General features: G+C 47.5%; 1 protein-coding gene across 2 annotated transcripts in view; it reads right to left on the minus strand.

The window, feature by feature from the left end:
• The window catches only part of DAPK1 (death associated protein kinase 1), a 146571-nt gene that overhangs the window by 61385 nt on the left and 58501 nt on the right, over positions 1–26685 (minus strand). Inside the window, exons 2-3 of one of the 2 annotated variants that reach the window (XM_080942327.1) lie at positions 3603–3721; positions 559–780 (exon numbers count right to left, since the gene is read on the minus strand). In XM_080942327.1, the coding sequence (XP_080798453.1) occupies positions 559–780; positions 3603–3613 (233 nt within the window). In that variant the 5' untranslated portion in view covers positions 3614–3721. The remainder of the gene's footprint in view (positions 1–558; positions 781–3602; positions 3722–26685) is intronic. The other variant, XM_080942326.1, reaches the window with a different exon arrangement.

Genomic DNA, 26685 nt, shown 5'->3' on the forward strand with positions numbered 1-26685 from the left:
CAGGAAAGGGAGGGACGGGAGGTAAAAGCCAGAAATGGTTCAGAACAATGCTTGTCAATCAGCTGCCCGCCGTGACACTAGACGGGCAAGAAGGAAAAGCAGCCGCATGCTCAGAGTCCCGTAATCACGTCTCAGCGCTCAGCTTCAACTTGAGCCTTCCTGTAATTATCGCTGACAGCTCCACAGTTAAGAGCAGGGTGTGTATGAAGATTAAGAGGAAGGAGGAAGGAGAAGCAAGAGAAAGGAGGATGGAATTCGAGAGGAAAAAAGACGGGGAAAGACAGTGGGGCACATGTGTGAAGCTTATGGAGAACCTCCTAAGTAGTGTGCTTATGGCAAACAAAGTTGAACTTCGGAGAGTGGGTAAGTCCGGAGATTCAGGGACCCTCCTGCAAATCAAGTGTCCCTTAGTTACTGGAAGATGCGACTTCCAAGCAAGCAAGACTCAGGTAGACAGCTCAGGGTTTCTCTCAAGGATGGCCCAGTTGGATAACTATGGCCCGTGCAGCCCCATGCCCTCCCCCACAGTCTCTTCCAGACACCCCAGGGAACACTCACAGCTCCAGGATCAGAATGACATCTGTCTTGTTCTCATACACCTCATGCAGGGTGATGACATTTGGGTGCCGGATCTCCTTCAGGATGCTGACCTCCCGCTCGATGTCCTCTCGGCTCACACCCCGCCGGCTGGACTTGGTCCTCCTTTTCTTGATGAACTTGGCGGCATACTGAAGACCGGTACTTTTCTCCCGACATTTCTTCACAACAGCAAACTGTCCACTGGCAGAGAAAGATGGAACAGAACAGCATTTAAGGTTCACGGAAGACAGGGTAAGGACACAGCATGGGAACACACAACAAAACTGGGGAAATTCAAAAGTTCAACAATTAACAAGGCAGGTGGGCATATTTATTATTGTGCATGCTGTGGCTTTATTGAGCTCGTTCCTTCTGACCAATACCATAAAGAATAAAATTTTCTTTCTTTTCTTTCTTCCTTTCTTTCCTTTAACATATTTGATTGAATAGACTGGCTAGCTATTTTTTTCTGTCTGTCTATAATTTTTCCCTCCCATTTCAGGCACCCACATGTGTCTTGTTTCAACAAACTCTTCCTCTGTGTTTAGATGAAGAACAAGGAAAGGGGGAGAGGTGAAAATCAGAATATTGGTAGAGAACATGCAAGAGTCTGCCTTCATAGACATAGTCCTAGCATCAGTATTAAATACCACAGCCCCCAGAAGAACAAGGTCCACAGTACTCAGAACCAAAGAGCAGAGGAGTAATTTATTTATTCTGTTCACCCTCCTCCCAGTCAAAATCCCTTTCTGGGATCTCTGTGTTTCCAGGTTGCTGCTTCTCCCCCAAGCACTGGATCATGTGATCTAGACTGAGCCTGTCAGTACACTGTATTCTTCTAGCTCCAATGACAGACATATGACCTATGTAAAACCTTTCAGACAACAGGGAGATGGTCTTTAGACTCTTTTCATGGGCATTTAACTATATGTAAAACTCCAAAGTGGCTGCCAGCTACATGGGATCATTAGGGATCAGCTTATGACTTAAGGGAAACCACTGCAAAGGTGTCCCTGTGGAGAAAAAGGAACCAGTTCTGTGCGACTCTATAAAACCTAAATTAACGTTTGCCTGAAACTATGTAAGTAGACTTTTCAGTACTTGGGCCTTTTGACAAAAAGGCAGTTTGATCTGGGCTGCCTTTTTCCTGTAGATAGAAGCACCCTCAGTGCCGCAGAACATACAACCAGATCTTCTTCCCACACACAAAAGAGATCATCAAAAAGGAAATGAGCAAGATAGCACATGGTCAGATAGCTGTGAGACTGTTGGGTTAAATGGCTGCTCCCTAGGAGATACTGAGACACAGGAAGAAACATCTGGATCAGTCCCCGCCCTCTCCCTTCTACTCTGCTGACAAAGGAAGGGCTGACCACCCTCAGGCTCTGTGCATTTCTGAGCACCTGTTGAGCAACAGCTATCCATGAAAACAAAAATGGGAAACCCAAATGAAGGGTAATATTTTCATATTAAGAGAGGGCACTTCACCACATACACATTTGCTTTAGCAGGAGAAGACACTGAACACACACACACACATACACCACTCACATACACACATTCACACACACTCATACACACATATACACACTCACATACACATATACCATATACATACACTCATACATACATACAGATATACACAAACACATTCACAGATACATTCACACACACATTCATATACACACACTCTCATACATTTACACACACTCACATACACACACACTCACATACATTCACACACACTCAAACACACACATACACATACTCAAAAACACATATACCATACAAATACACAAGCACATACATACACATACAACAAACACATTCACAGATACATACACACACACTCGGATACACATGTACCATACACATACACTCACACATACATAAAGATATACATAAACATATACTCACATACGTACACATACTCACAGATACGTACACATACCAAACACACACATACACAAACACATTCACAGATACACACACATACAGTTATACAAACACATTCACAGACACAGACACACACACATACAGATATACACAAACACATTCACAGACACATACACACATGCGCACACACACCAGGGATTATTTTTGTAGCAACTATTTTGCATAATGGGTTATTTCCCATTTCTCCCTCCAGCAGCAGAACACTGGAAAGCCAGGATATGCTGCTGTGAACTTGCTGGCCTAGAACCAAGACAGGAAGTGACTATCTCAGTCACTTTACAGTTTTCCTGGAAATCCCACACTGTCTCTGTGGCATGGTGGATGGTAACAGAGATGAGCTTCCATAACTTGCATAAGGAGCAGGTTTACATCATCTTGAGAGTCCAGAGAAAAAATGCCAAGTGTTCCTTGCTTCACAACGACAGCATGGGGCCCCACCAAGCACACTCAAGAAGACTCAGGATGTAGAGGCCAAGCTTGGACAATCAACAACTATCCCAGACCCCCAGAGAATGGGCTGTGTTGCCTCACACGTGGACACAGAGACTTGGATCCAGGATCCAGAATCCAGGCCCACTCTTGGTTGACTCATGAAAATCTTCCTTCAGAGCAGCCTCACAAGACATTCTCATAAATGTGGCTTCACTTCTCAATGTCCCAGGGTTACATAATGTCCAGGCAAGGTTAACCCTAAGGCCTACGATAGGACAAGACAGCAGCCAGTGCAGTCCAGCTAGAGCCCAAGAGCGAGGAAGTGTAGGGACATGCCCAAAGGCACACAATCATGCCCTCAATGGTGGCAGCATTGGAGAAAGTGAGGGGTTAAGACCCAGTGAATCCTTGATGGATGCAGGGGTCCAGAAGGTTCCAGAGAAACAGCCACACCCATGCCAACTTTGTTCCTCTAAAAACACCCCTTATTTCTCTCTCTCTCCCTTAGCAATGACTTCATCTTCCCATGTCTCCTCAATGAGGAGTCCTAGCTCTCATAACCACATTTAAGAGCATGAGCCCCGAGACCTAAATGCCTGTCATGGGGGAATCTCACCTCTTAGAGGTTCCTTTACCTTTCATGCATGGGCCGCTGGAATACCCGAATAGCAAGGGTAAATTCCTTAATTGAAGATGTAGCATTTAGAGGCCCTGACGGTTGAATAAGAAGTCTTCAGTGACCACTATCACTAATCTGAAAAGGGTGAAAATTATTTCAGCATACTCCTTGCTTTTATCTCAACTCGATGTGACATTACCCTCAAAATATTACTACTCACCGATGTCCCCCTTGGAGGATGATATTAGGGTGGGCCAGCAGGGCCAAAAGAAAGAAGAAAATGCCCACAGGAGGCTGCACTGCTGAATATGGCTCCACCCTTCACTGACATCAGCTCTCTACCCTTTCTCACTGTCCCTGCCTAGGGTGTGTTGCTGCTACAATAGAAAACCACAGGCTGCAGCTCTGAGAGCTGAGGGCCACAGACTGCACACAGTCCTGGCAGCTGTGTGCTCTGGGTCACACCCACTGCCCCATCATCTCCCCAGGAGCATCTATCTCCTACTGAGGCAGCCAGCATGCTAAAAGATGGACTCTTAAGAGGAAGCTTCCCATATTAGTTACCTTACGGTTGCTGTGATAAAATACAATGGTATTCGCCAAGGCAGCCTGGTGGGGAGGTGGGGCAGCTGGAGCGCAAAGCAGGGAGAGCAAACTGGAAGTAGATGAACCTGTGAGCATCAGAACCCACGCCTGGTGACACACTTCCTCCAGCAAGAGCTGTACCTCCTAAACCTGACAGCACCACCGTCAGGGAAACAAGAGGTCAAATGGCAGAGGCTGTGGGTCATTCTCATTTTGACAGCACATCCCAGCTCACCACAGGCAACTGTGGCAGGGCCTTAATGCACACTGGGTTACTGGCTAATGGCTGCTAGGACCCTTTACTTCCTTGGCAACCGGCTCTTGGCCGTGGCTTTCCCGGCACCTGCTTTCTACCCCAAATTTGGACTTTGAAGATAATTCTTCCTGAGCAGCCCAACTACCAACAACAAAGGTTTTAATAAAAATACTTCTAATTCCGAGGGTCCCAGCACAACAATATATCCTACTCAGAGATCAAACTAAGAATTGAGAGAGCACTGGAGATTGCTGCTAGCCCAGCAAAAGCTTGGACATGAATGAGGTGGTGTGGCTCCTGTGCTTGGGAACAGTCTGGACCCGACACACTGAACTTTCACAGACAGTGGTGTGGAGTCCATACTGTGAGGTCTCCTGCTGTTGCTCGGAACTTCCTTGTTGATACTTGTGGCACTGTTTAACAAAAGGTTACCTATTTTACTTCATGTGCAATGAGTGTTTGCCAGCCATGTGGACCTCACGCATGAGGTACCCATGGAGACCAGAAAAAGGCACCGAATCCCTGGAACTAGCCATTGCAGACAGTTGTGAGTCACCATGTGAATGCTAGGAACCAAATCTGCATCTCCTACAATGGCAAAAAAGTGTCCCTAGCTGCTGAGCCATCTCTCCAGCCACCTTGCAGCACTCTGTGATGCTCACACACACACATGCATGGACAAAATGTTGAGCTGCAAGAAAGCACATCCTAGCTGAGGCCCCTCAAAGTTATTGCTCCCTCTTTAGCTGAGCTCTCAACGGCCCCTCTGTCCTCTACTCTGCACCAGGTTTGGGTCTGGTTAGGGCATCATTGTTGTTGTTGTTTTTATTTTTAGCTTTCTGTGGCGTTTCACTATTTTAGATGGTCTCCTGTGCCCTTTATTAAGCAGAGAAGATTAATGTGCCTCACAGAGAAAATAGGCATACCCATTAAGCATCACTCAGGGAATGGAGCTGTTACTGTGTGTTCCATGTCAGCAAAGCAACACTATGCATTAAATAAGGTGCCTATAAATGGAAATGCACTTAAAAGGCTGATGTGGCACGCTTGCAGAGACAGGCTCAGAAGAACCTAGAGCTGCATTTCCTGGGGAGTAACAGCCCAGTGCCTGCTGCTAATGAATAGGTACATTTCCCTTCAAATTCAATGTTCTACAGCCCATTGAAAATGAACGACAATTGATTAAGTGATTAATTAATTCCGATCAATAAAACAGTCAATTAACTGATATCAGTTAATTCAAGTAATGGACGTGAACTCTTTCTCGGGTGGGCAGACACATAGTCCTGAGATATATCTGTACTCTAAAGAGTTCCAGAGATGAAGGGCTCTTGATGTGACTCACCAATAAAGCCCCTGGCTGTGCAGGGTTCTAGGTTGGTCCCCAGTGCTTTCATGCAAGTATGAGATGGTTTCATATCCCCAACCCCTGTGTTAAAAGTTGAGCAAGGTGGCCACCAATCCTGGCACCAAAGGCTGAAAACAGGAGAATCCCCAGAGCCTGCTGGCCAGCCATCTTAGCCAGTCAGTGAGTCCCAGGTTCACGGAGAGACCCTGCCTCAGATAATAAAGTGGAAGAGCTACTGGAGATAATTCCTGATATTGACCTCTGGCCCATATATACAAACATATGCACACACTCATATGCATGCTGTGTGTGTACACACACACACACACACACACACGGATATACACACTTATATACACAGAGACACAAAGCAGTATGTCTTAAAACCACAAATCTTATTAAAACCTTTGCTTATAAGAAGTAGCTGCCATTAAACTACTCTATCCAACTTATTAAAATATGGCATTTGGCCAGAACCCTGATCATTGTTGTGCCTATAATCTGCAAGGCCTGTGACATAGCTCTCCTTAGGGACAGCCACAACGCCCTACGACTGCCATCCCTTCTACCAATGGGAAAAACGGCACTCATTGCTTGTCTATCACACGTGGGTAAAGCTGCATGAATGTCACATCGGTCCCGCTTCTGAAGCCCATTCACCAAGCCCAGTGGCTGTGATAATGTCTATGTCCTGCATCAGACTGACACCCTTCTGGGGGACAGCTCTTTCCAGGAACAATCTCTAAAGGCTTTGTAGATAACTCCTGTTAGTTAAGGTCATAACAGTGTTTCTTTCTCTCCCCTCCTTCTCTCTCCTGCTTCCCCTTCCCCTCTCCCCCCAGTCTCAAAACTCAATGCCTCAGTTAATTAAACTCAAAATTTATGCTCCGAGGAGCTCCGCAACAAAAACTACATCTGTAATAATTTCTGATAAAGCACTTTTACAGGTTGGGTGTCCCTAACTGGGACTTCAGAATGTTTCAATTCCAAAATCTTCGAGCACTTCTTGTGACAAACACCCCACAACAAAACTTGGTTTCGTGCTGAAAATTATTAACAATGTGATGTAAAACATCTTCTGGTCATATGTGTGTGGTGCATAAGAAACAAATGAATCCCATGTCTCCTAAGGGGGTTCCGATCCCAGTATTCTTCACTGTGCCTACACAAGCATTCTAGAATCAGAAAGGGGACGAAAGACATTGTGAGCGAGGAATGTGCTGTGCGAATTTAAAACCACAGGCTGCATAAGCAGAGTTCAACTCCAGGCATGTACGGTAGACCTGCCTGTGAAACAAGTGCGCTGTGGTACGTCCTAGGTCGTTCGCCTGTAAATGAATGGCCCACATAGGTCTCATGCTCAAATATAGTCACATGCAGACAACGCTGCTCATGGGAATAAAGGGCAAAATAGGTTCATGTGGGCTGTGGGTGTGCCTGGGCAGTAAGAGCTTCCTTGTCATGTAGGGAGAGGTAGGGGTGGAGGAATGGGAAAGGTAGAAGGAGGAAGTGTGGGAGGGAAAGAAAAAGGGAAAGTGGAAATGGAAAAAAAGATGCCATACTAAGCGTAGAAAAGATACACTGTGACTCGACCTGATGGTGCCCAGCACAGGGTCTCCAGCCACTCCCCAGGAACGTGCTCTAAGCCTGTACAGGGGCTACAGATTCAGGAGAAAATCCTGTTTTTACCTTGGATTCTAAAGCATACCTGAAAGGAATGTGTGGGTGGCCTGCGTGGGAATTCATTAACGTCGGCCCCGGGGGTACCCATTCCCTTGGAACACCTTCTTGACAAAGTCCACACTGGGAACCACCCTCTGACTCCCCACTGAGAAGCTACAACAAAAAGCAGTCAGGGTACACGTCAGCAAGATGAAAAGCTCACTGGTTTTAAAATTCTTATTGTAAAGAAAAAAAGAAGAAGAAAGAAAGAAAAACTATTTGAACTGTTATAGGAGAATGACCTCGAAAGCAAGGGTTTCCTTATGAGCAAGCAGTTCAGGTTGCCATGACACAGGGAGACACAGCTTCACAAGTGGATAAACAGCATCCTGTCACCCAGGGAACCCCGAGAAGGCCAAGGTCAGGAGTAACATGCAAAACAGAGTGGCCCGGTGTAGGTGAGGAGGCATGCAAATAACTCAGCATCAGCATCCTAAGTATAGCATCACTCTGCAGAACATCAGAACACCCTAGACCTCCAGAGTGGAGTCAAAGACACTGGAGGGCGGTCAAAGCACTCTCCCCAGAACTGCTGTTTGTTGACGGTTTCTGGAGACAGCATCTCATGTAGCCCACACAGGCCTGGTCTCCTGATTGTCTGCCCCTTGTCTGCCATGGAAACTTAAGAACATTTCCAGATCCATCGAGAAGAACAAGTCTAGGGTTAGTAAGAAGTCCTGGAGAAAGGTTAGGGAAATCTGATAAGCAGTCACAGGCATCAGGATGTAGCATGTGGCAGTTCCTTTGAGGGTGTTGTCATCCACAAAACCCTCAAAAACTTAGGGTTTTTAGGACTGAATGCAGAAACACATTTGAGGCCATCCAGAATGGCTATGATGTGGTCAAGCCCCTCCGTGGATGGAGCTGAACAGAAAGATGGGCGTGAGCTATGCCAGGACCAGTGCAGATCCTTCCGGGGCTCTGATGCATTAGAAAGAGGTGCTAGACTGTGTCTGGCCCCGAGAGGAGGTCACTGCCTCCTTTGGGCTACAGGTCAAAGGGCTGCCCTGGCCAAGGGTAAATCCACGAGTCTCAGCTAACACGGCTCTCACCATAACGCTGTGTCTGCTGCTGTCCTCTGCTGGCTGGCTGCTCAGTGAGTAGTGCTAGATATTCCTGGTGGCATCTGGAACCGGCCATGATGAAAAGAAGAGAGACAGAAATGTGCTGGATGCCGGCCAGCTGTCCTACAGACCAATCTGGTTTTGGTTTTGAGGGGGGGAGTTAGTTGGTTGATAGTAATCGTGGACTGAAGTTAGGCCCTTGTTCATTCCCCGTGAGCTATCACCCAGCCCTTTTTTTATTTCTGCTGTGATACAGGGTTTTCCTACGTTGATCGGGTTGGCCTTGAATTTATGATCCTGCTGTCTCCAGGCTTGTGACACCTGGTCCAACCAGACCAACTCTTAAGCCGTCAGAGCAGCAGCAGACCGTGAAGTTTAAGTGGCTGGTGGCAGGGAGAAGTGTGGGTCCTGGGTGGCCTTTCTACACACTAGCCAGGCAGGAGCTGATGGACACACTGCTATTTTCTCTTGCTCTTGTTGTAGCCCAGGATAACCCTGCACTCACAATCCACCTGCCCCCACCCCAAAAGCCCCAGGACCACAGGTGTACACTGCCACGCCTCTCCAGCCCACACTGCTCTTTTGCCCCAGGCTAGACTCCATTACCTTGGGTACTCACTCCTTAGTAAACAATATTGGTTCAGATAAGGTCCTGACAGTTCAGAGATTACGACCCACAGGGATATTAAGACATGTCAACCCAAGAGAACTTGTAAATGCTCAGAGACTGGGTGTACAAACAGCAGGTCTCTCACGCAGCTGGAAGCAGTGGTGGGACCTTCACCCACTTGGCACAGCATCACCCCTAAGACCTAACAACAGAAGCAGGCCTGGGGCTCTATCTGCTCTTCTGTTTGTTTTCTTTAAAGCCAGAAGAGAAGGGACAAAACAGGTTGTTGCGAAATGTCACTGAACACAATCCAAACTGGGCTTCCAGGGAAGCAAATAAACAAGCAAAACACTCCACACATCTCCAGATACGGTAAGCACAACATTAGAGTCACACTGACCACCAAGTTCTAGTTTTATGGGCAAAAAAAAAAAAAAAGAGTTCTGTAAAAAACAAAAGAGTGTATCTGCTCTAATCCTGTAGACACTTGATGCCCCAGAGAAGGGGGATGGGGAGTGAGCACCCTCTCGGAGGCAAAGGGAAGGAGGGGGAAGGAGGGATGGGATGAAGAACTCGAAGGGTGGGGCGGAATGGGGGCAACATTTGGAATGTAAGTAAATAAAAGTTTTAAAACCATAAAAGTTGATCTCAAATCAAAATAAAATAAAAAATGCAAAGAAAACAGAAACTGAGAAAGTGCATCTGTGGATCACTGTCATCCTGCAGTCATTCAGTGGACAGTGGCCGCGACCACTCACAAGGACAGACTGGGGCTTCCTGCCTCAGGATAGCATTCCAGCCTTAGGGATCTGGGCTGTTTGACTATTCTGACTTCACTGTGTTAATCCCTTGAGCCTTTCCTATTATTTGATCGCGGCAGTCTATCAGCTACTGGGACAAAGTTAACCAGGCCAGAAGGTATAATCTGCTCTGAAGCCGGCAGGGTGCTCTCAGGGGAAAAGTGAGAAAGGGGAGCACGGTTCATGTGTCTCCATGAAGAGAGAGGACACCTGCCAGGAGCTCTGCTGAAGTTCCTTATTCCAATAGAAGGGGGGAGTCAGATTTGTTCATAGTGCCAAGATTCATGATGGAGTGCAATCCGCTGGGGGAAAGAGGGAGCAGAACCAAAGGTCAGCCATCGGCTGCACGGCCTCGGAACTAGCAAGCACTGAGCTGAGAAGGCAGAGTAAGATGCCACTGAGCAGGCACAGTCATATGTGGGTGAGGCCACTGAGCAGGCACAGCATGAGGGCCTGAGCTCATATTCTCAGCACTCACATAAAAGGCTGCAGCCGCCTGTAACCCCAGAGTTACAGGTGGGGGGGATGGGGGAGGGTTGTCTATGGGGGCTTTCTGGGCAGCTAGCCTACTGGAAAAACAGTGAGTCCCAGATTCAGCCATGAGTGATCCTGTCTCAAGGGACCAAGGCACAGGGCATATGACATCCTCCTCTGGCACGTGCGCACGCGTGCACACACACAGACAGACACACAGACACACACAGACACACACAGACACACACACACACACACACACACACACACACACACACACACAAGTGCAGCTTACTGAAATTGTGGGAACCCCTAGTGTGCACCCTGCTCTATTCTGGAAATGATGCGCAGAGGTAACAGAAGGCATCACCCTGAATTTGTTCCCTCTCTTTTAGGTCGAGTTTGTCTGTGTGCTCTTCTTACAGCCAGGCTTGGGACAGAGAGTCCCAGGGAGAACAATTAGTTTCATCATGCCTTGTGATAAGAGAGTCCAGGCATGGGTAACTTGAAGACACTCAAGCATACCTAGCCCTCACACGGCTGTCAGCACAGCCAGTGTGGTTCAGACACACTTGTTTGAATCAATACAGCTTTTGCCCACAAGCAAAGCTTCTGATGGGTTGACCTGCTCTGGGGCAGTGGGGCCACAGGCTCAGGTCTACAGGAGCTGACTGTCCATCTGCAGGGTTAGGACAAATCCTTTCTAGAGCTCCTGGCCAGGTCCTTTCCTGGGATGTCTACAGACCTGTGAGTCAGGTGGGACTCACCTCACTGAGGAAGTCTATGGATTGTAAGGGGCGGGTAGGAGCTGAGCAGGTCACTTCAGGCCAGGTGAGACAAGCCTGGCACACAGCGTCCCTGCTGGAGTTACTGAAGTGAGAGCCACTCTGATAAAATGTGAAAGAAGATCCGAGAAAGAGAAACCAGAGCCCCCTGAAAGCCTGGGCACTCGCTCCTTACAAGCAGAACTCTCTGGAAACCTGCCAGGAAGACTGACCTCACCCAAGGGATCTGATCCCTACACACGAGGCTAATGGTGAAAGCCATGAGGTAACTATAAATTCCACAGCCAGGACACTGAATGCTTTGACAATATTCCTACTCTGAGGAACTGGGTATCCACAAGCATAAATATCCTAAGTTAAACAGAATGGAAAAACAAAAGCAATGGGTGTGTATTAAGTTTGTGAAAACTCCTAAAATGGGGAGGCTGAGCAAGCCCAGTGACCTTCCTAGACTGAAACTGTTCAAAGAAAGACATATGACTTTTGGGAGACTTGGGATGACCAACTGTGTCGGGGTCTGTGAAGAATCTACCACAGCTTCCACAACCAGGCCCTGTGTGCGTTCCTTTTCTGTTGCCACGGTAAAATGCCGTGACCAAAAGCAACTTACAAGTTTGTTACCGTTCCAGAGAGTCAATCACAGGGGGAGAGACACTGCAGCAAGCAATCAGAGTGGGAAGCTGAGAGACCACATCTTCAGAGCAAGCAGGAAGCAGAGGGGTCAATCAGCAGAGACATGAGGGCTATAAACTTTCAGCAAGGCTTCACCTCCTAAGGGTTCCTAACCTTTCCGAACAACATCATCAGCCAAGTGTTCAGATACAGGAGCCGCCACAGGCCAGACGGAAATAGCTAGGATTTTGCAGCAACAGACAACCTAACAGGGATTGGCATAACATTTAAGTGAGCACACACAGGAAATGCCTGTTAGACTGCTTCCTGTCACTGTGGTTGGGATTCTGTTAATCCTACCCCACAGTTACCTGGAAACAGCCAGGTATGGTCCACCCCAGTTACCTGGCACTATAAAAGGGGATGCTTAATGTTAGAATTTCATAAACCCCACTCCTCAGTTACCTAGCAACAGCCAGGTATACCCCACCCCTCAGTTACCTGGCAATAGCCAGGTATGCTCCGCCCCTGTTGCTCCCTTGTCTCCCCCACCCTATCCTTCCTCTTCCCTGTCCCTTCCCCACTCCCCACGTGCTCATGGCCGGTCTCTACTTCTCTATTTTTTTCTTCTCTCTCTCTGCCACTACTACCCTCTTAACTCCCCCATGACCTGAATAAACTCTATTCCGTACTATACCATCATGTGGCTGGTCCCTCAGGGGAAGAGATTCCCAACATGGAGCCCCAGAGGCATCCTCCTCACCTTCAGGCCTCGCCGCACCTCCATGGGCCATATCTCCCCCACTCTCTTCATCCTTCTCCTAACATTGATGCCGAAACCCAGGACGTCATCTTTTAACAACATTAGTGCCCCCAATGACGTCATCTTTTAACAACTTGCCCCTCATCTCTCTCGTGTTCCTTCTCTTAGCTCTCCCGCTCTTGCTCTCCCCCTCTTGCTTCTCTTCTCCCCATTCCCTTCCCCCATCTCTCTCTTCACGTGCCCATGACCCGCCTCTGCTGCTCTGCTCCTCTCTTCCTCTACTTCCCTCTTAACTCCCCTTCCCATGCCCTAAAAAAACTTTATTCTGTACTATACCATCGTGTGGCTGGTCTCTTACGGGGAAGGGATTCCCAATATGGTCCCCCAGCGGTATCTCCCTTGCCCCCATACCTCACTGAACCTTCATGGTACATATCCCCCAACTCTCTTCATCTTTTTTCCTAACAACTGTGACAAACAGTAGCAGAGAAGGGTGCTCCCCTTCCCCCTGAGTTTTGGCAAGGAGCTGACTACAGTCAAAGTCTATCAAAATCGTTTTAAGAATTCGTGATGATTCACTAAGTTCTTACTGCAGACAAATGAGTCAGTCTGACACCCCGGTTGTTAGCTGTTGCAATCTCCCTTCCTGCCCTAGGGACCGCAAACAAAATGACTCCATCAAATAGTCAGCCAACTGCCCTTTTGCCGGCAAAAGCCATTCTGAACTCTGCAATGCCTAAGAAGAAAACAACTGCACAACAATCACAGCTGATTGTTCATCTCCTGAAGGCTCAGGCTCAGCCGGACCCATTTCAACTTATCTCACACACTTTGCTAAAACGGGCCTGGATGACGAACCTACAGCCATTTCCACCCAGAGCTGAGAGGGAGCACTCTCCGCCTTCCCCCCAGATCCCAGCAGAGGGGACTGTGACAGAAACTAGAGGCAAGGCTGTGATTGGTGCAAACACAAGCCTTCATTTGCATGTTAGGTGGGGTTTTTTGGCCTACTTGGGTAGCGTTGGCAGCAGGTGAGCAGACCAAGCTGCACAGTGGAGAGGCTGGTACCTGACTGCTCATGAAAAGTGGCTACATCAGGAGCAGAAGACAAGACAGCTGAGGCCAGAAAGGATAAACATCTGTAAAGTACTGGTGGACAGAAACTACAGGGTCTTGCTACCGGGACAGTCCCAGAAAACGATCAAGTTTTGAGGGTCAAGACCCTGTGCCCAGGAGCTGTAACGCTGGCCACTATCAACAGCTGAGCGCTCCTAATACCTAAGTCCACCAGGAAGTTGCCATGCCAACTATTGGCAGTAGCCAGAAGTCCTAGCTTCCCAGGCCTTCGCAAAAGCTGTAATACTTCCAAAGCCAAAGTCCTAGTGTCCTAGACCTGCACAGGGTGGTGACCCTTGTAAAGGCTGAGGGTCCTGATGTCACCTATACAGAGACCTTGTAAATACTAGGGTGCCACCTGGGGCTATTCCCACCTCCTTTCAAAGAGCAGAGAAAAAGCTTCACTTCTCAAGCAGGTGAGGATGATATGATCACTGGCTGTGAGGAGATCATTCAAGAGAACAGCATTTACCACATACTGGAAAAATTCAAGTACTGTTCTGCTGAGAAGAGCTTAAGTTAGAAAACCAGACAATAGAAGCAAGACTTAACCAAGCCAAGGAGCCAGGAGGGCCTAGCTTTCCATTTTTGTTAGTGTGAACAGAAAATATTGCAGGCTGTGTCAGAGACGCCTTCTTGCTTTGGAGCTCTGCAAGGGTGACTTGCAGAGCCATGAGCAGTCCAAGAACTTCCAAAGCTTGTACTTCAAGTAAAGGAGAGGGTTTCCAGTTGTACCAAGGATGAAAACATGAAGCACAGAAGCAGGAAGCTCATGTTTCAACCTCAGCAAACTCTAGTGCTGGCAGAGTGGGCAATTCAGACTCAGACCTTGGAATCCCAAACCCTTAGTGTTAATGTTTGATTGACAGGCCCAGTCACTAAAGAGAACAATAATTGGATTGGGTTTTTATTATTACTAGTTTTTTTTTTTTTTTAAGATTTATTTATTATATATAAGCACACTGTAGTTGTCTTCAAACACACCAGAAGAGGACATCAGATCTCATTATAGTTGGTTTTGAGCCACCATGTGGTTACTGGGATTTGAACTCAGGACCTCTGGAAGAGCAGTCAGTGCTCTTAATCACTGAGCCATCACCTCAGCCCTTTTTAATTATTTTTTATCATCATCATTATCATCGCCTAACAATATTATAAGGAAACAGATACAAAAACAGCAGAAAGAAATGTGTCCAGAGCACTGGAATCATATTTAGAGTGCTGGATGTCAGTGTGGAAATGAAGGTTAGTGTGCAATGTATTTGCAGTACACACCAAGCCACAACACCGTATAAACAGAGTTCAGTGGTCATCTTAGCACTTTAGAGTAGTGGAGGTAGAAGGAACAGAAGTTCAAGATCATCCTGGGCTTCATGTGGCCCTGTGATAGATAGATAGATAGATAGATAGATAGATAGATAGATAGATAGATAGATAGATAGATAGATAGGTAGGTAGGTAGGTAGATAGGAAAATATATACAAACATACATAAATACATCATACATACATAAATACATGAATACATATACATATACATACATACAAGGATGGATAGATACACACATGGATGGATAGATGATAGATTACATACATACATACATGGGTGGATGGATGGGTGGGTGGGTGGATGGATGGATGGGTAGGTGGGTGGGTGGGTGGATGCATGGATGGGTAGGTGGATGGATGGATGGGTGGGTGGGTGGGTGGATGGATGGGTGGGTGGGTGGATGGATGGGTGGGTGGGTGGATGGATGGGTGGGTGGGTGGGTGGGTGGGTGGATGCATGGATGGGTGGGTGGATGGATGGTGGGTGGGTGGATGGATGGGTGGGTGGGTGGATGCATGGATGGGTGGGTGGATGGATGGATGGGTGGGTGGGTGGGTGTGTGGGTGGGTGGATGCATGGATGGGTGGATGGATGGATGGATGGATGGATGGATGGATGGATGGATGGATGGATAGATGGATGGGTGGATGGATGGGTGGATGACAGGGTGTGCAGTCACTATCTTACTAACTCAGAACAGTCACCTTTAGTGACTCTGGGTAAAATGGAATTGAACTTCGCAGTTGTTCAATTCTGACTCCCTTAAACACATGCAATTAAATTTCACACAAGAAAATCCCTGAAACTCCACTCTTATTGTGAAGTTAATTCAGTTTATACATTAGTCTATACAAGTCTCCAATAATGTCAATGATCTACTTAGAAAACTTGCCTGACCATATTTGTAAAAAGGTGGAGGTCAGCTATGCAGCCTTCATCACTGGGACATACACACAATTAAGTTTCAAGTAACAAGCATCTATAGATGCAGTGTCTTCAGGACAGAGCTGCCTGAAAGAAACACACAACTTGGAAGTCTGTGCAGCTTCAAAACCCTGTAGCCCCCATTTCAGTAAAGCAAAAAGGACGGGCCAAACGAACTTAGTAATACATTTTATTCCAGTACTTCAAGAATACCATCACTTCCACATTTAGACAGTATGAGTCTAACTTCTTTCTTTCTTTTTAAATTTACTTCCCTAGACAGGGTCTCGCAATGTCCTGCTAGGCAAGCCAAAACTCACAGAGCCTCAGCCTTCTCAACCTCATGTATCACCATGCCTGGCATTTTCCCCTCTCTGTCGCTTGAGTCTGGTACACACTTGGCACGCACGGTACAGCCCAAGTTCAAGTACCCAGTGGCTGTTGAGTACAGCAACACAGCCTGAGGCTAATTTTATAGCTATAATATAAAACTGGGACGCAGCACAGTATTTATAGATGGGAAGTAGATAAAAGATTTCTGAGGTAGCTGGGATGTAAACCACAGCTAATTCAGCACCTCAGTCTCCAGAAAGGAATGTGTGAGGGTCTGGAGAGACCAGGCTATGCACCCAGGTTAATGTTCTTCGAAATATATGAGAATCAACAAAGGAAACAGAATGGGCGAGACTCTTCGCCAGTTATCAAACTGACAGGGGACAGTCGCCTAGAACCCGTGAAGAACTCGGAAATTAAAAACTAAAACATAAAACAGACCAAGCAATCAACAAATGGGAGAGTGAGCTAAACAGACAGTTCCCGGAAGTATAAATACCAAGAAACACTCGCAAATGTGTCCAATACCCTCAGGTGTCGAATTAAAACTACATGAAGATTCCATCTCATCCCAATCTGAATGGTTATCACCAAGAACAAGTGGCCACAGATGCTAATGAAGTTGTGACTAAAGAGGGTTCCTGATTCGCTGCTGGTGAGAGTGTAAACCTGTGAGGCTACACTGAAAATCAGGATGGGGGCTCCTCAGAAAACTATGGTTTCAGCAAGAGGCCTCCGCAGATAAAGGCACTTGCTGCAAATCCTGCAACCTGAGATTGATCCACCCCGTCCACAGGATGGAAGGAGACAATTCCTGCAAGCTGTCCTCTGACCTCCACACATGACATGGCACACAGACATGCACACACGGACGGACACACACACACATACAGCAACACAGCATAATTTTTTAAAGCTTCTATAACACTCTGTGGACATTTCTCAAGGAATCTAAGTCATCATTCCACAGAGATACCTGCACAACCATGTTAATGATTGTAATAATCATAGCACCCAAGTCATAGTTCCAGCCTAGACATGCATCAACACAGATAAACGGAAAAGAAATGTGGTGCATATATACAGGAATTGTATCCAGCCATAAATAAAAAGGGAAATTGTGTCACAGGACACACAAATGAAACTGGAGATCATATTAAGCAAAATAAGCCAGGTTCAGAAAGACGAGCATTTCATGTTCTCTCTCATATGGTGAGATCTGATTGTGTGGGTTGGGGGGAGGGGTGGCTGTGTGTAAATGTGTTATATGTATGACACAAAAGCAGAAGGGTGACTACAAGAAAAAAATAACAGTGTAGTGTCGTCAGGGGGGGTGGGAGGGGACAGATGTAAGTAAAACATGTAACACTGGCAAGAATGTCGCAGACTTTAGGAGATAAGAAAGTGACCTTTTTCAAGCCCCATATGTGCACTGAGACCGTTTCCTTTTTAAATATACTCTGCCACCTTCCCTAGGGAACTCAGCTCATATAAGGCACGCTGCAAGAAGCACTTGTGTACTTAGAGGCCCGTGCCAGTCTCCATACGACCTTCTCCGCCAGCTCCTGTTGGGGTCTTCACTGGTTCCTGCACACTAGCAGAAGGCTCCGAAAGAGAGGATATTGGTTCACGCGAAGCAATCTCTAAGGCGATAGATGGGTGTCCGGCTTCAGTGAGGAAGCGTGTTAGAATTGGGACAGTTTTGAAAGTTTGACTATCCAAACACTAGGCAGAACTTTCCAGATGGTCTTATTTCGATCAGCATTACACCCACCTATCTCCTCTCCCACACTGAGACAACGGACGTAAGAAAGGACACGGGGAGAAGGGATGTGGGGAAGTTTCTCAGGTGGTCAAGGAAGAGGAAGCAGGTATTCTGGCACCTGGAGCGAGAACCGTGAAAATTAAAGGGGGGATTAAGAGGAGAGCCTCTGCATGCAAGTTTTACAGCACAGGGAAGCGTGTATTCTCCCTGTGTCGCACTTCTTGTGTGGATATGCTTGTTCATACCTATGTGGGTGGGCACGTATGCAGGCGTGCATGCGTCTGTGTGGGCACCTGTGTACAGGCTACAGAATAAACTTCAGGTATCATCTTCTATTGAGGGGGGCGGAGGGACATGGTTTCTTGGTCTCTGTTCTATTGCTGTGACCGAAGCAACTCTTACAAGAGAAAACATTTAACTGTGAGGCTTGCTTGCAGTCTCAGAAGTTTAGTCTATTGGCATCGCGGTGAGTGGGGTACAGGGTGGGAACGTGGCAGCACTCAGGGTGCTGGAGCAATGGCTGAGAGCGACACCCAGATCCACAGGCCAAGAGGGAGAGAGAGCATGGGCACACTTCCTTCAACAAGACCGTATCTATGGGAGCCTATAGGGGCCATTCTTATTCAAACCACCACACGTGGTCTCCCCCACGTCATCAAGCTGCAGGGACCCAGCTGACTCTGCCTCCCCAGTACTGGGCTAAGCAGCAAATGTGGCCACACCGGAGTGTTTTATGTAGGCTGTAGGAATATAACAAACCCGAGGCTGAACTGAACCTGCCGTAGGAGCACAGCCAATGGACCACTAATGCTGTGTCCAGCATGCTGACACTCTCTGAACCTGCCATGGGAACACATGTATGACTGCTAATGCTGTGTCCAGCATGCTGAGGTATGTCCAAGGCACCTGCCATGACCCCTCTGAACTGTTGCCGGTGTACGGACATTCATTGAACACTGTCAGGGTCACTGTGACGAGCGGCCAATTCTCTAAAACATCACAGAAAAGGGAAATCTGTAAAATAACATACTGTTCTGCCCTCTCCCCACTGAGAACAGTAACCTCACAAAAATATCTCTCCTCTTCTTTCCACTGCTCCTTCTCTCTAACCACATGCAGGAAGGAAAGGCCACACCATTTGACATTGACCAAGTCTACAAAGCTGGCTAGAGAGAGTAGTTTCTAAGTTCACAGGGACCAACTACATCTGGAGGAAAGGCTAGGGGATCCAGTCACTGCATTTACAGCTGCGACACTGAGCCTCTGGCAGCTCGAAGTCACTTTTGACAGAAAAGCCTGACTGGAGGTAGGGGCAGCTGGCAAGATGGGGCAGCAGCAGAGAGAAACAGAAGAGCACAGAGAAATATGGCAACAGCAACCAAAGTGAGAGCCTGCCTTGTACCAGCCAGCCCTCCTGACCTCCTCCTGAGGGCTTGTTCACTGAAGAACAGACAGTACCGTCAACAAATGTCCATCCCCTTCATCCCACAGCTGGGTGTCCCAGTGACAGGACTATGACCGCTAATGACCTTTTCTGGAATACCTAACCTTTTAACATTTCATCCGTGACCTCTCTTGGCCCCCACCTATGACCCTCTTGGCTTTAAATCCTTTGATACAATCTTGAGAGCTGCCAAGATTTCAACATTCCCTTCCATGCTGTTCTGTGGACGACAGATGGAGTGTCACTGACCATTCCGGCTCGGCTCCTTAAGGACAGGTTAGAGCAGTCCCCTCCTGATACAGGCCGGCATTCTAGCACCATACCACATAAACCTTTGTTGAAAACAGAAGGTTGATCCCTTTAAGCATCACAGCTTAAAAGCCCTTCTGAGTTTTCCACTGTTATTTTTAAGGTTAGTGGGTTGTTTGTTTTAGTGCCTAACTCTCTATTTGAGGTCCCGCTCAGTTAAGAATCTCTTATTATTTTAAGCCCAAGGATCTCAAATAAAAAAAAGAGAGAGAGAGAGAGAACAAATACGGTTTAATGCTGCACAGGACCTGGGAGCAGGTCACGTGATCTCTGCCAGGTGCCAGTCTGGAGATGAATGACTAACTTGTTCATGGCAGGTCGGTGACGTTTCTCCCAATTTCCAAGCTGGTTTAGTCAGGTAAGGTCCTCGGCTGTTATGTGGGCTGGTCATGTGAGCACATTGATTGACCCAGAACAGCTTATCTTTCACAGGGCCCACAGGGAATTGGGGAGAGACAGGAGGAGTCAAATTCCAACTGGTCATAACTACCCAGGAACACATGATTTCCAGGCTTAAAAAAGAAATCAGGTTCTCTAAACCAAAACCAGCCTCAGGGGCCACTTTTCTGTTAATGTATCATGAAAGCACGCATGAAAACACACTGTTGTTTCAAGACGTTGCCCTTTGTAAAATTAACTGGGGGGAAGGGGGAAGGAGATAGGGGAAAAAAATCACGGCCATTGTGGCCCTGAACAGACATCTGCCCGCAAACTAGTCTTCTTGTCTGTGGTACACTCAGAACTAGTTGCAAGTAACCCCCAGGCAGCCGCCACTCAGCCATCTCAGCTACTCAGCCATCTCAATGGCTCCTCTCTGGCAAGCAGGAGGAACCCAAACACAGCAACTGCCACTCTTCTGGGGAACAGGGGTTACCGCAGGCCACAGTAAGCAGGAGAAGCAATCAGCAGGAGTTTGGGAGGGGTGATTTTGAAACCGAGTTAGTGGGACTGAAACTTAGCAGAGAGAAGCAACCGAAGCTGGCTAAGTTCCCTGACTGTTACCTAACTGGGTCATGAGTTCAATTTCTCCTGCTGCCTATAGCTGAGAGGGGAGGTTAGGGGTTCACAGAGGTTCATGTAATCTGTATATGCCGTGAAGTGGGCCCACAGCTGAGCAGGGGACATGTGCAGAAGTACCAGTCACATTCATCCAATGTCTCATGGTAGTTTCCAGAACCATACCTCAGCGCTGCTCCCCCCTAAAACCTAGAAAGCCTACTTGGAAACTTAGTCCTTAAATTCTATCTGATTCAAGGTACACGTCCTTATCTGAGAAGCCTCATAACACCAAACTGATGCACATCACAAAAAGCCAGGCGACTGAAAAACCTCACGGCTGCGAGTTTTTAAGGGTGGATGTTATTTTTATACAGGGTCTCTCTGTGCAGCCTGGCTGTCCTGGATCTCATTGTGTAGACCAAGCTGGCCTCAAACCACATTAGTAGTGCATACAAAAAACCTCCTTCAGAGATAAGGAGATCAAGGACAGGATAAACAATCTGTGTGTCCAACATGGAGATTCTACTTCCCAAATTAAATGCTGAGGCAAAGGGGCAGAGGGGCAAAATTATACTTAGGAGGGTGGAACAGCAAGATTACTTCCACATTCAGCCTCCAGCCCATGTCACCACGCTGTGCCACACTGTGAAGTCCCTTTTCCATAGAAAGCCTTTTATTCACAGATTCCAGACGCCGTTAAGAGGAAAACAACACTGGGGCCATCATCCCGCTCACCACATCCCCAAAATGAGCTGACCAACCACCACCCTCCCTGGTTCCCTATTTTCAAAATTAGGAACTAAAAGGAATAGTCTGGAACAGCAGACTGGGAAGGTCTCTGGCTGGACCAGGGGTAGGGAGGTTGGGTGAGACGACATAATACGTTTTTACTCAAACGTTGGTGGGTGGGTGGCTGACTGAATGGATGCATGGACGGAGAGAAGAATGGGGAAGTGGGTAGATAAGAAGGTAGATGGATAGAACAAAATATACTCAGGAGACTTTGAGATGATCATAACCATGTGTTTAGTCCTGCAAGATTTCTCTGTTGATTTCCTGGGTTGAACAGGAAGTCAGATGACTCATTGTCCACAGACTGAGCAGAAAACTTGTAAACCTACGGTCTTGACCCTAGAGGAGAAGCATTAAATCGGTCTTGGTATCCTCACCATTCCTGAGCTTCTCTACCTCCTTATCTAGAGGATCTGTGTCTAGAGGTACAATCGATGATATTCAGGTGGGGCTGTAGCCATTGCTAAACAGGCAACGGCTGCTGGTCAACATTCTCTAAACAACACAATACAGCAATTATTTACGCTAGATTAATGTCAGCCAAAGGCAAACCCAAGTGTGCAGGAGGGCGTGCGTAAGCCACATGGACATACTTCTAAGGGGTTTCACTGAACACTGGCTCATTGTAGCTTTGCAGGGAAGCAGAGAATGGCTTCCGGGAAGGAATCCTCCAGTGGATACAAAGAGAAAAGAAATTACATGTTCTTGGAATTCACCATCAGAGGCCTCTACTCTTCTCGCTGAACCAAGCTTTGGCATAAATTCTGGACAGCAGGCTGTCTGTCCATTCAACAGCAGGGCAGTCAGGATGTAAAGGCACCTGCACACCAGGGTGGGCTCTTACCACAAATTTTCTCTACAAAGGTCCCCAGCCTAAAGCTATTAGCCTGTATGACCTTACCACTGTTATCACCTGAGGCAGCCTAAGGAGGTTAAAGGTAATAGTGGGTGATGTGTTTATAAAAAAGGAAAAGATAGGTCCTGGGTTTTGGCACCAATGTTGGGAAAAAGATAAAGAGAGTTGAGGGGGTGGGGAGAGGGTATGGTCTAGGGAGGAGTGGTGAGGTGTGGGGGAAAGGAATGTCTCTGTCAGGAATTGGGGCATCCCATCTCCCTGAGGGACCAGCCACACATTGGTATAGTATAGAATAAGGTTTATTCAGGCCATGGGGAGGGGAGTTAAGAGGGTAGTAGGGGCAGAGAGAGAGGAGAGAGAAGGAAGGGGAAGGGGGAGGGAGAGGGGAGAAGGGAGAGAGAGAGGAGGAGTAGGAGGAGTAGGAGGAGGAAGAAGAAGAGGAGGAGGAGGAGGAGGAGGAGGAGGAGGAGGAGGAGGAGGAGGAGGAGGAAGAGGAGGAGGAGGAGGAGGAGGAGAGAAGCAGAGGCCAGCCATGAACGCATGGAGAGAGAGGGAGGAAGGGAATGGGGAGAGGAGGAGCAAAGATGTAAGAGAGAAAGAGAGAACAAGAGAGAGAGGAGGGGGAAAGCAGCCCCTTTTATAGGGACAGGTAACTGTGGGGCGGGGTTTACAGAATCCCAACAGTGGGTATGTTCTCTCTCTACCTCAGTAAAGCGTGTTTAAGTGGAAATTCCCTTTTGAGTGATTTTAACTCACTCAATCCTTCAATCACATGTCAGCTGCCAAGACATCCAAAAAATGGCCTTCCTGGTGTTTTAGGAAAGATGTCCCCTCAGGATTCAATGGAGAGTACATGTGAGTCTGTGAGTCGGCTGGGTGTGCAGCATGGCCTCCTCAACAGGTTACCTATGCCATGATAGTCTAGGAGAGTCTGAAGGCAGTGCTGTGCGTGCTGCTCGCTACGGCACCCCAGAACTCTCCATGTGCTCCTTGAGGGCACTGTCCCAAATGCCATGGTGCTCTGCACAGATGCACTAGGCAAGAGTAAAGCACACAATGGAGGCTAGCCTAGACTACACAGTGAGTTCTGGGACAGCCTGGGCTGTGCAGATAGAGAAAACAAACAAGGACAGTGAAGAACAAGACCAACCAAACAACAACAACAAAATCACAACAGCATAGAGATGAAGAAGCCTAGGTACGGTGGATCTGAGCTGACAGGAGGCCGAAGCCGAGAATTCCAGATGGTCTCAAATCTCTAAATAAAATGAAACACGGAACCACAGCGGTCTGATGCTGGAAGCAGAACACGGATCCTGAGAATGAGTAGCAGGAGGATTAAGCTGCTGCCGGCAGGAGCTCCGCCGTCACATTCTCAGAGAAGTGGATGGGGGGACAGGGCTCAAAGCACCAGAGAAGAGAAAGGGAAGAGAGAAAACAAAATCTCTTAAAGTAGGACCAGTCTTCGTGGGGGAGGGGAGGTCATGGTGAGGTGCACATACGCATGGCAGCCAGAGGTCAACCGTGGATGGCATTCTACAGGTGTCGCTTACCTTGGTTTTTTTGAGGCAGGCTCTCCCATTGGACTGGAATTTGGACATTAGGCCAGATGGGCTGGCCAGTTGCCCTCAAGATCCTACCCCAGGGCTCTGGGATTACAAACACAAGCAACATGTCTGAATGGTTCCTCAGGTTTGCACAGCAAGTGCTCCACCTGCTGAGCCATCCTACCTCCCCAGCCCCATAGAGCAGAGTCTTATTTAAAGTCTTAGCCTGAGCTGAGACCCAGAATCTCTGAGTTGGAATGACCAGTGGGGAGGTTAGTTGTGCAAAATCAGAGTCAGAAGGGCAGGGACGGGGGAAGGGGGTGCATTTGCAATGGTCCTCAAGGAAATCTGAGATCCTTCAAGGTCTGAGGCTGGTGCCAGCTCTCAGATGCCAATATTGTACATTCAGGTCCTCTGCACATCTGGTAAAACACCAATGGCTGGGCCTCCAATTCTACATGCCTGTGATAGCCCCTAAGAATCCAAGCTGCCATCAAATGACAACACACGTGGAGAGTCATGTATACACAACTCCTCAGGCCTGCCTCATTGGCCATGAGTTTCACACAAGACTGACAAACAAATTTAACTGCTACATCCTATCATTTATTTTGGGAACTCCTAAACATTGGCTGGAATGACATACATACACATATACACACAGAAATACATGCATGCACACACATATACACACACATGCGCACAGACACAGGCACACACACACACTATGCTTGCACACACACAAACACATGCACACACACATACTATGCTTGCACTCATAGACACAGACAAATACATGCACACACAAAAACATACACACAGATACACAGAGACACATGAACACACACACATGCATGTATGCATGCATGCGTGTACACAAACACACATATACACACACAGGCACACACAAGTGAAATGTGTGTCACTGAGACCACGCTGGCTGGATCTGTCCCATGCAGACTCTGAAGCACACACCAATCCTAATAGCTGTACATGGGAGGCACCTCTGTTTGTACCTCAGGAAACTAAAACCTGAGCTCATGGTGAATTACCAAGATTTCAGCTATTGAGAGATGTCTGCCAAGAAGCTACCGAGGTTTGTCAATATACCCAAGTCTCTGCTTTTCACTGGCCAAAAACAGATAAATACGCACAAGACAAAACTGATATAGCTTGAAAAGTATAGGATTTTTTAAAACTGAGAAAATTGGAGCAAAACTGTTGCGGTTTGGATACATTTTGGCCTAAATTCCTTTTATTTAGTCATTTATTGACTTATTACGTATGTTTGCATGTGTGCACTTGTGCAGGTGGGGGTCAGGTGTGTGTGTGTGTGTGTGTGTGTGTGTGTGTGTGTGTGTGCTCATGCGTGTAGGGGTCACGCCTAGTTACTTCATTTGGAAGTGTAATCTTTACTGCTGTCATCAATACCTTCTGAAGGCTGGACCTCACATTACGGCGAGCACATGCTCCTCTCTCTGCCCACCATCTTGCTCAGGGAGTACTGTGCTGGACCTACATAATTTCTGGGATCGGTGGGGGGACTCCACGCAGTCAGGTTTACCTGGCAAACTCTTGGACCAGCTGAGCCATCTCCAGACCTTTCATTCTTATTAGATGAAGCAGCAATACATGAAGCACAGGCAGATGCCTGCTCTCAGCCTGCCTTTCAAACAAAGTCTAATGTATTTTGGCAGAGTCTGCCTGTGTGGGGGTATATGAAGAATGGGCCCATCAAAACCCTCGGAAGTTTGAAACATGCAGAATGCTAATGGTAAGACTGCACTGAAAACGGACACCTGACTACTGAGCACAGCTGCGTCAGGAGAAAGCAAAACGCTGAATGACCAAAACCACTCCCAAGGCCTCTGAGATGTGGCTGCTTTGAATTCGAGACTTAAGGTAGCCTAGACCTCCTTCAGGGGGCAGGGCTGGGGCTGTCCTGTTCCCACTGTTATACTGGATCTAGGCTTCTATCTTGCCCTGAACTGTGCATGCCAGACAACTCCTCAATACAGGGTCGGGTTGTTCTGTTTTGAGTTTGGCACCATCATGTTGAAGAAAATTATTTTTATTCCTCTCAGGGTACACTGTCTTCTAAAGGGAAAACATTATGTTTGCTGTTAGGCAGGAGAGAAGGCAGGAGGAGAGGGGGAGGGAGCAGGGGAAGGAGGAGAGAGAAATGGGGGAGGGGAAAAACAACGGGGGGGGGGGAGAAGTGGGGGAGGGGAAGAAAGAAGTGGGTGGAGTGTTAATTACCAGAGCACTTATGAATATGCACCTTCACAGACACCCTGTTTTCTAGGCAGTACATGAAGCAAATTGGAGCAGGGACTCTAAAAGTGTTTAAGTCTGAAATAATAGTGATACCTGGCCTCAATTCCTACAGCATTCAGGAAGCTGCCAACTGAATGTCTGGGTCAGATGTGAGCATCACCTCCACATTAAGGACCAGTGAGGTTTGAATGTCCTGAAGACCCTGGTGAGGCAGAAGGAACTGTTCGCCCGGCATCTGGTCTTTCCTTTGCCCACAGTCACTGACCTACCTACCATTGCTGGGGTGAGGGTCTGGTCACTTGACTAAGTGCTGCATTTTGCCACCTACCCTGTGCCCATGTGACTATGTTCTGGACAACAGGATTAGGCAGGAACATCTTTTACTGGAA

The sequence above is a fragment of the Micromys minutus genome (assembly GCF_963924665.1).
Source record: "Micromys minutus genome assembly, chromosome: 1".
Taxonomy (NCBI): Eukaryota; Metazoa; Chordata; class Mammalia; order Rodentia; family Muridae; genus Micromys; species Micromys minutus.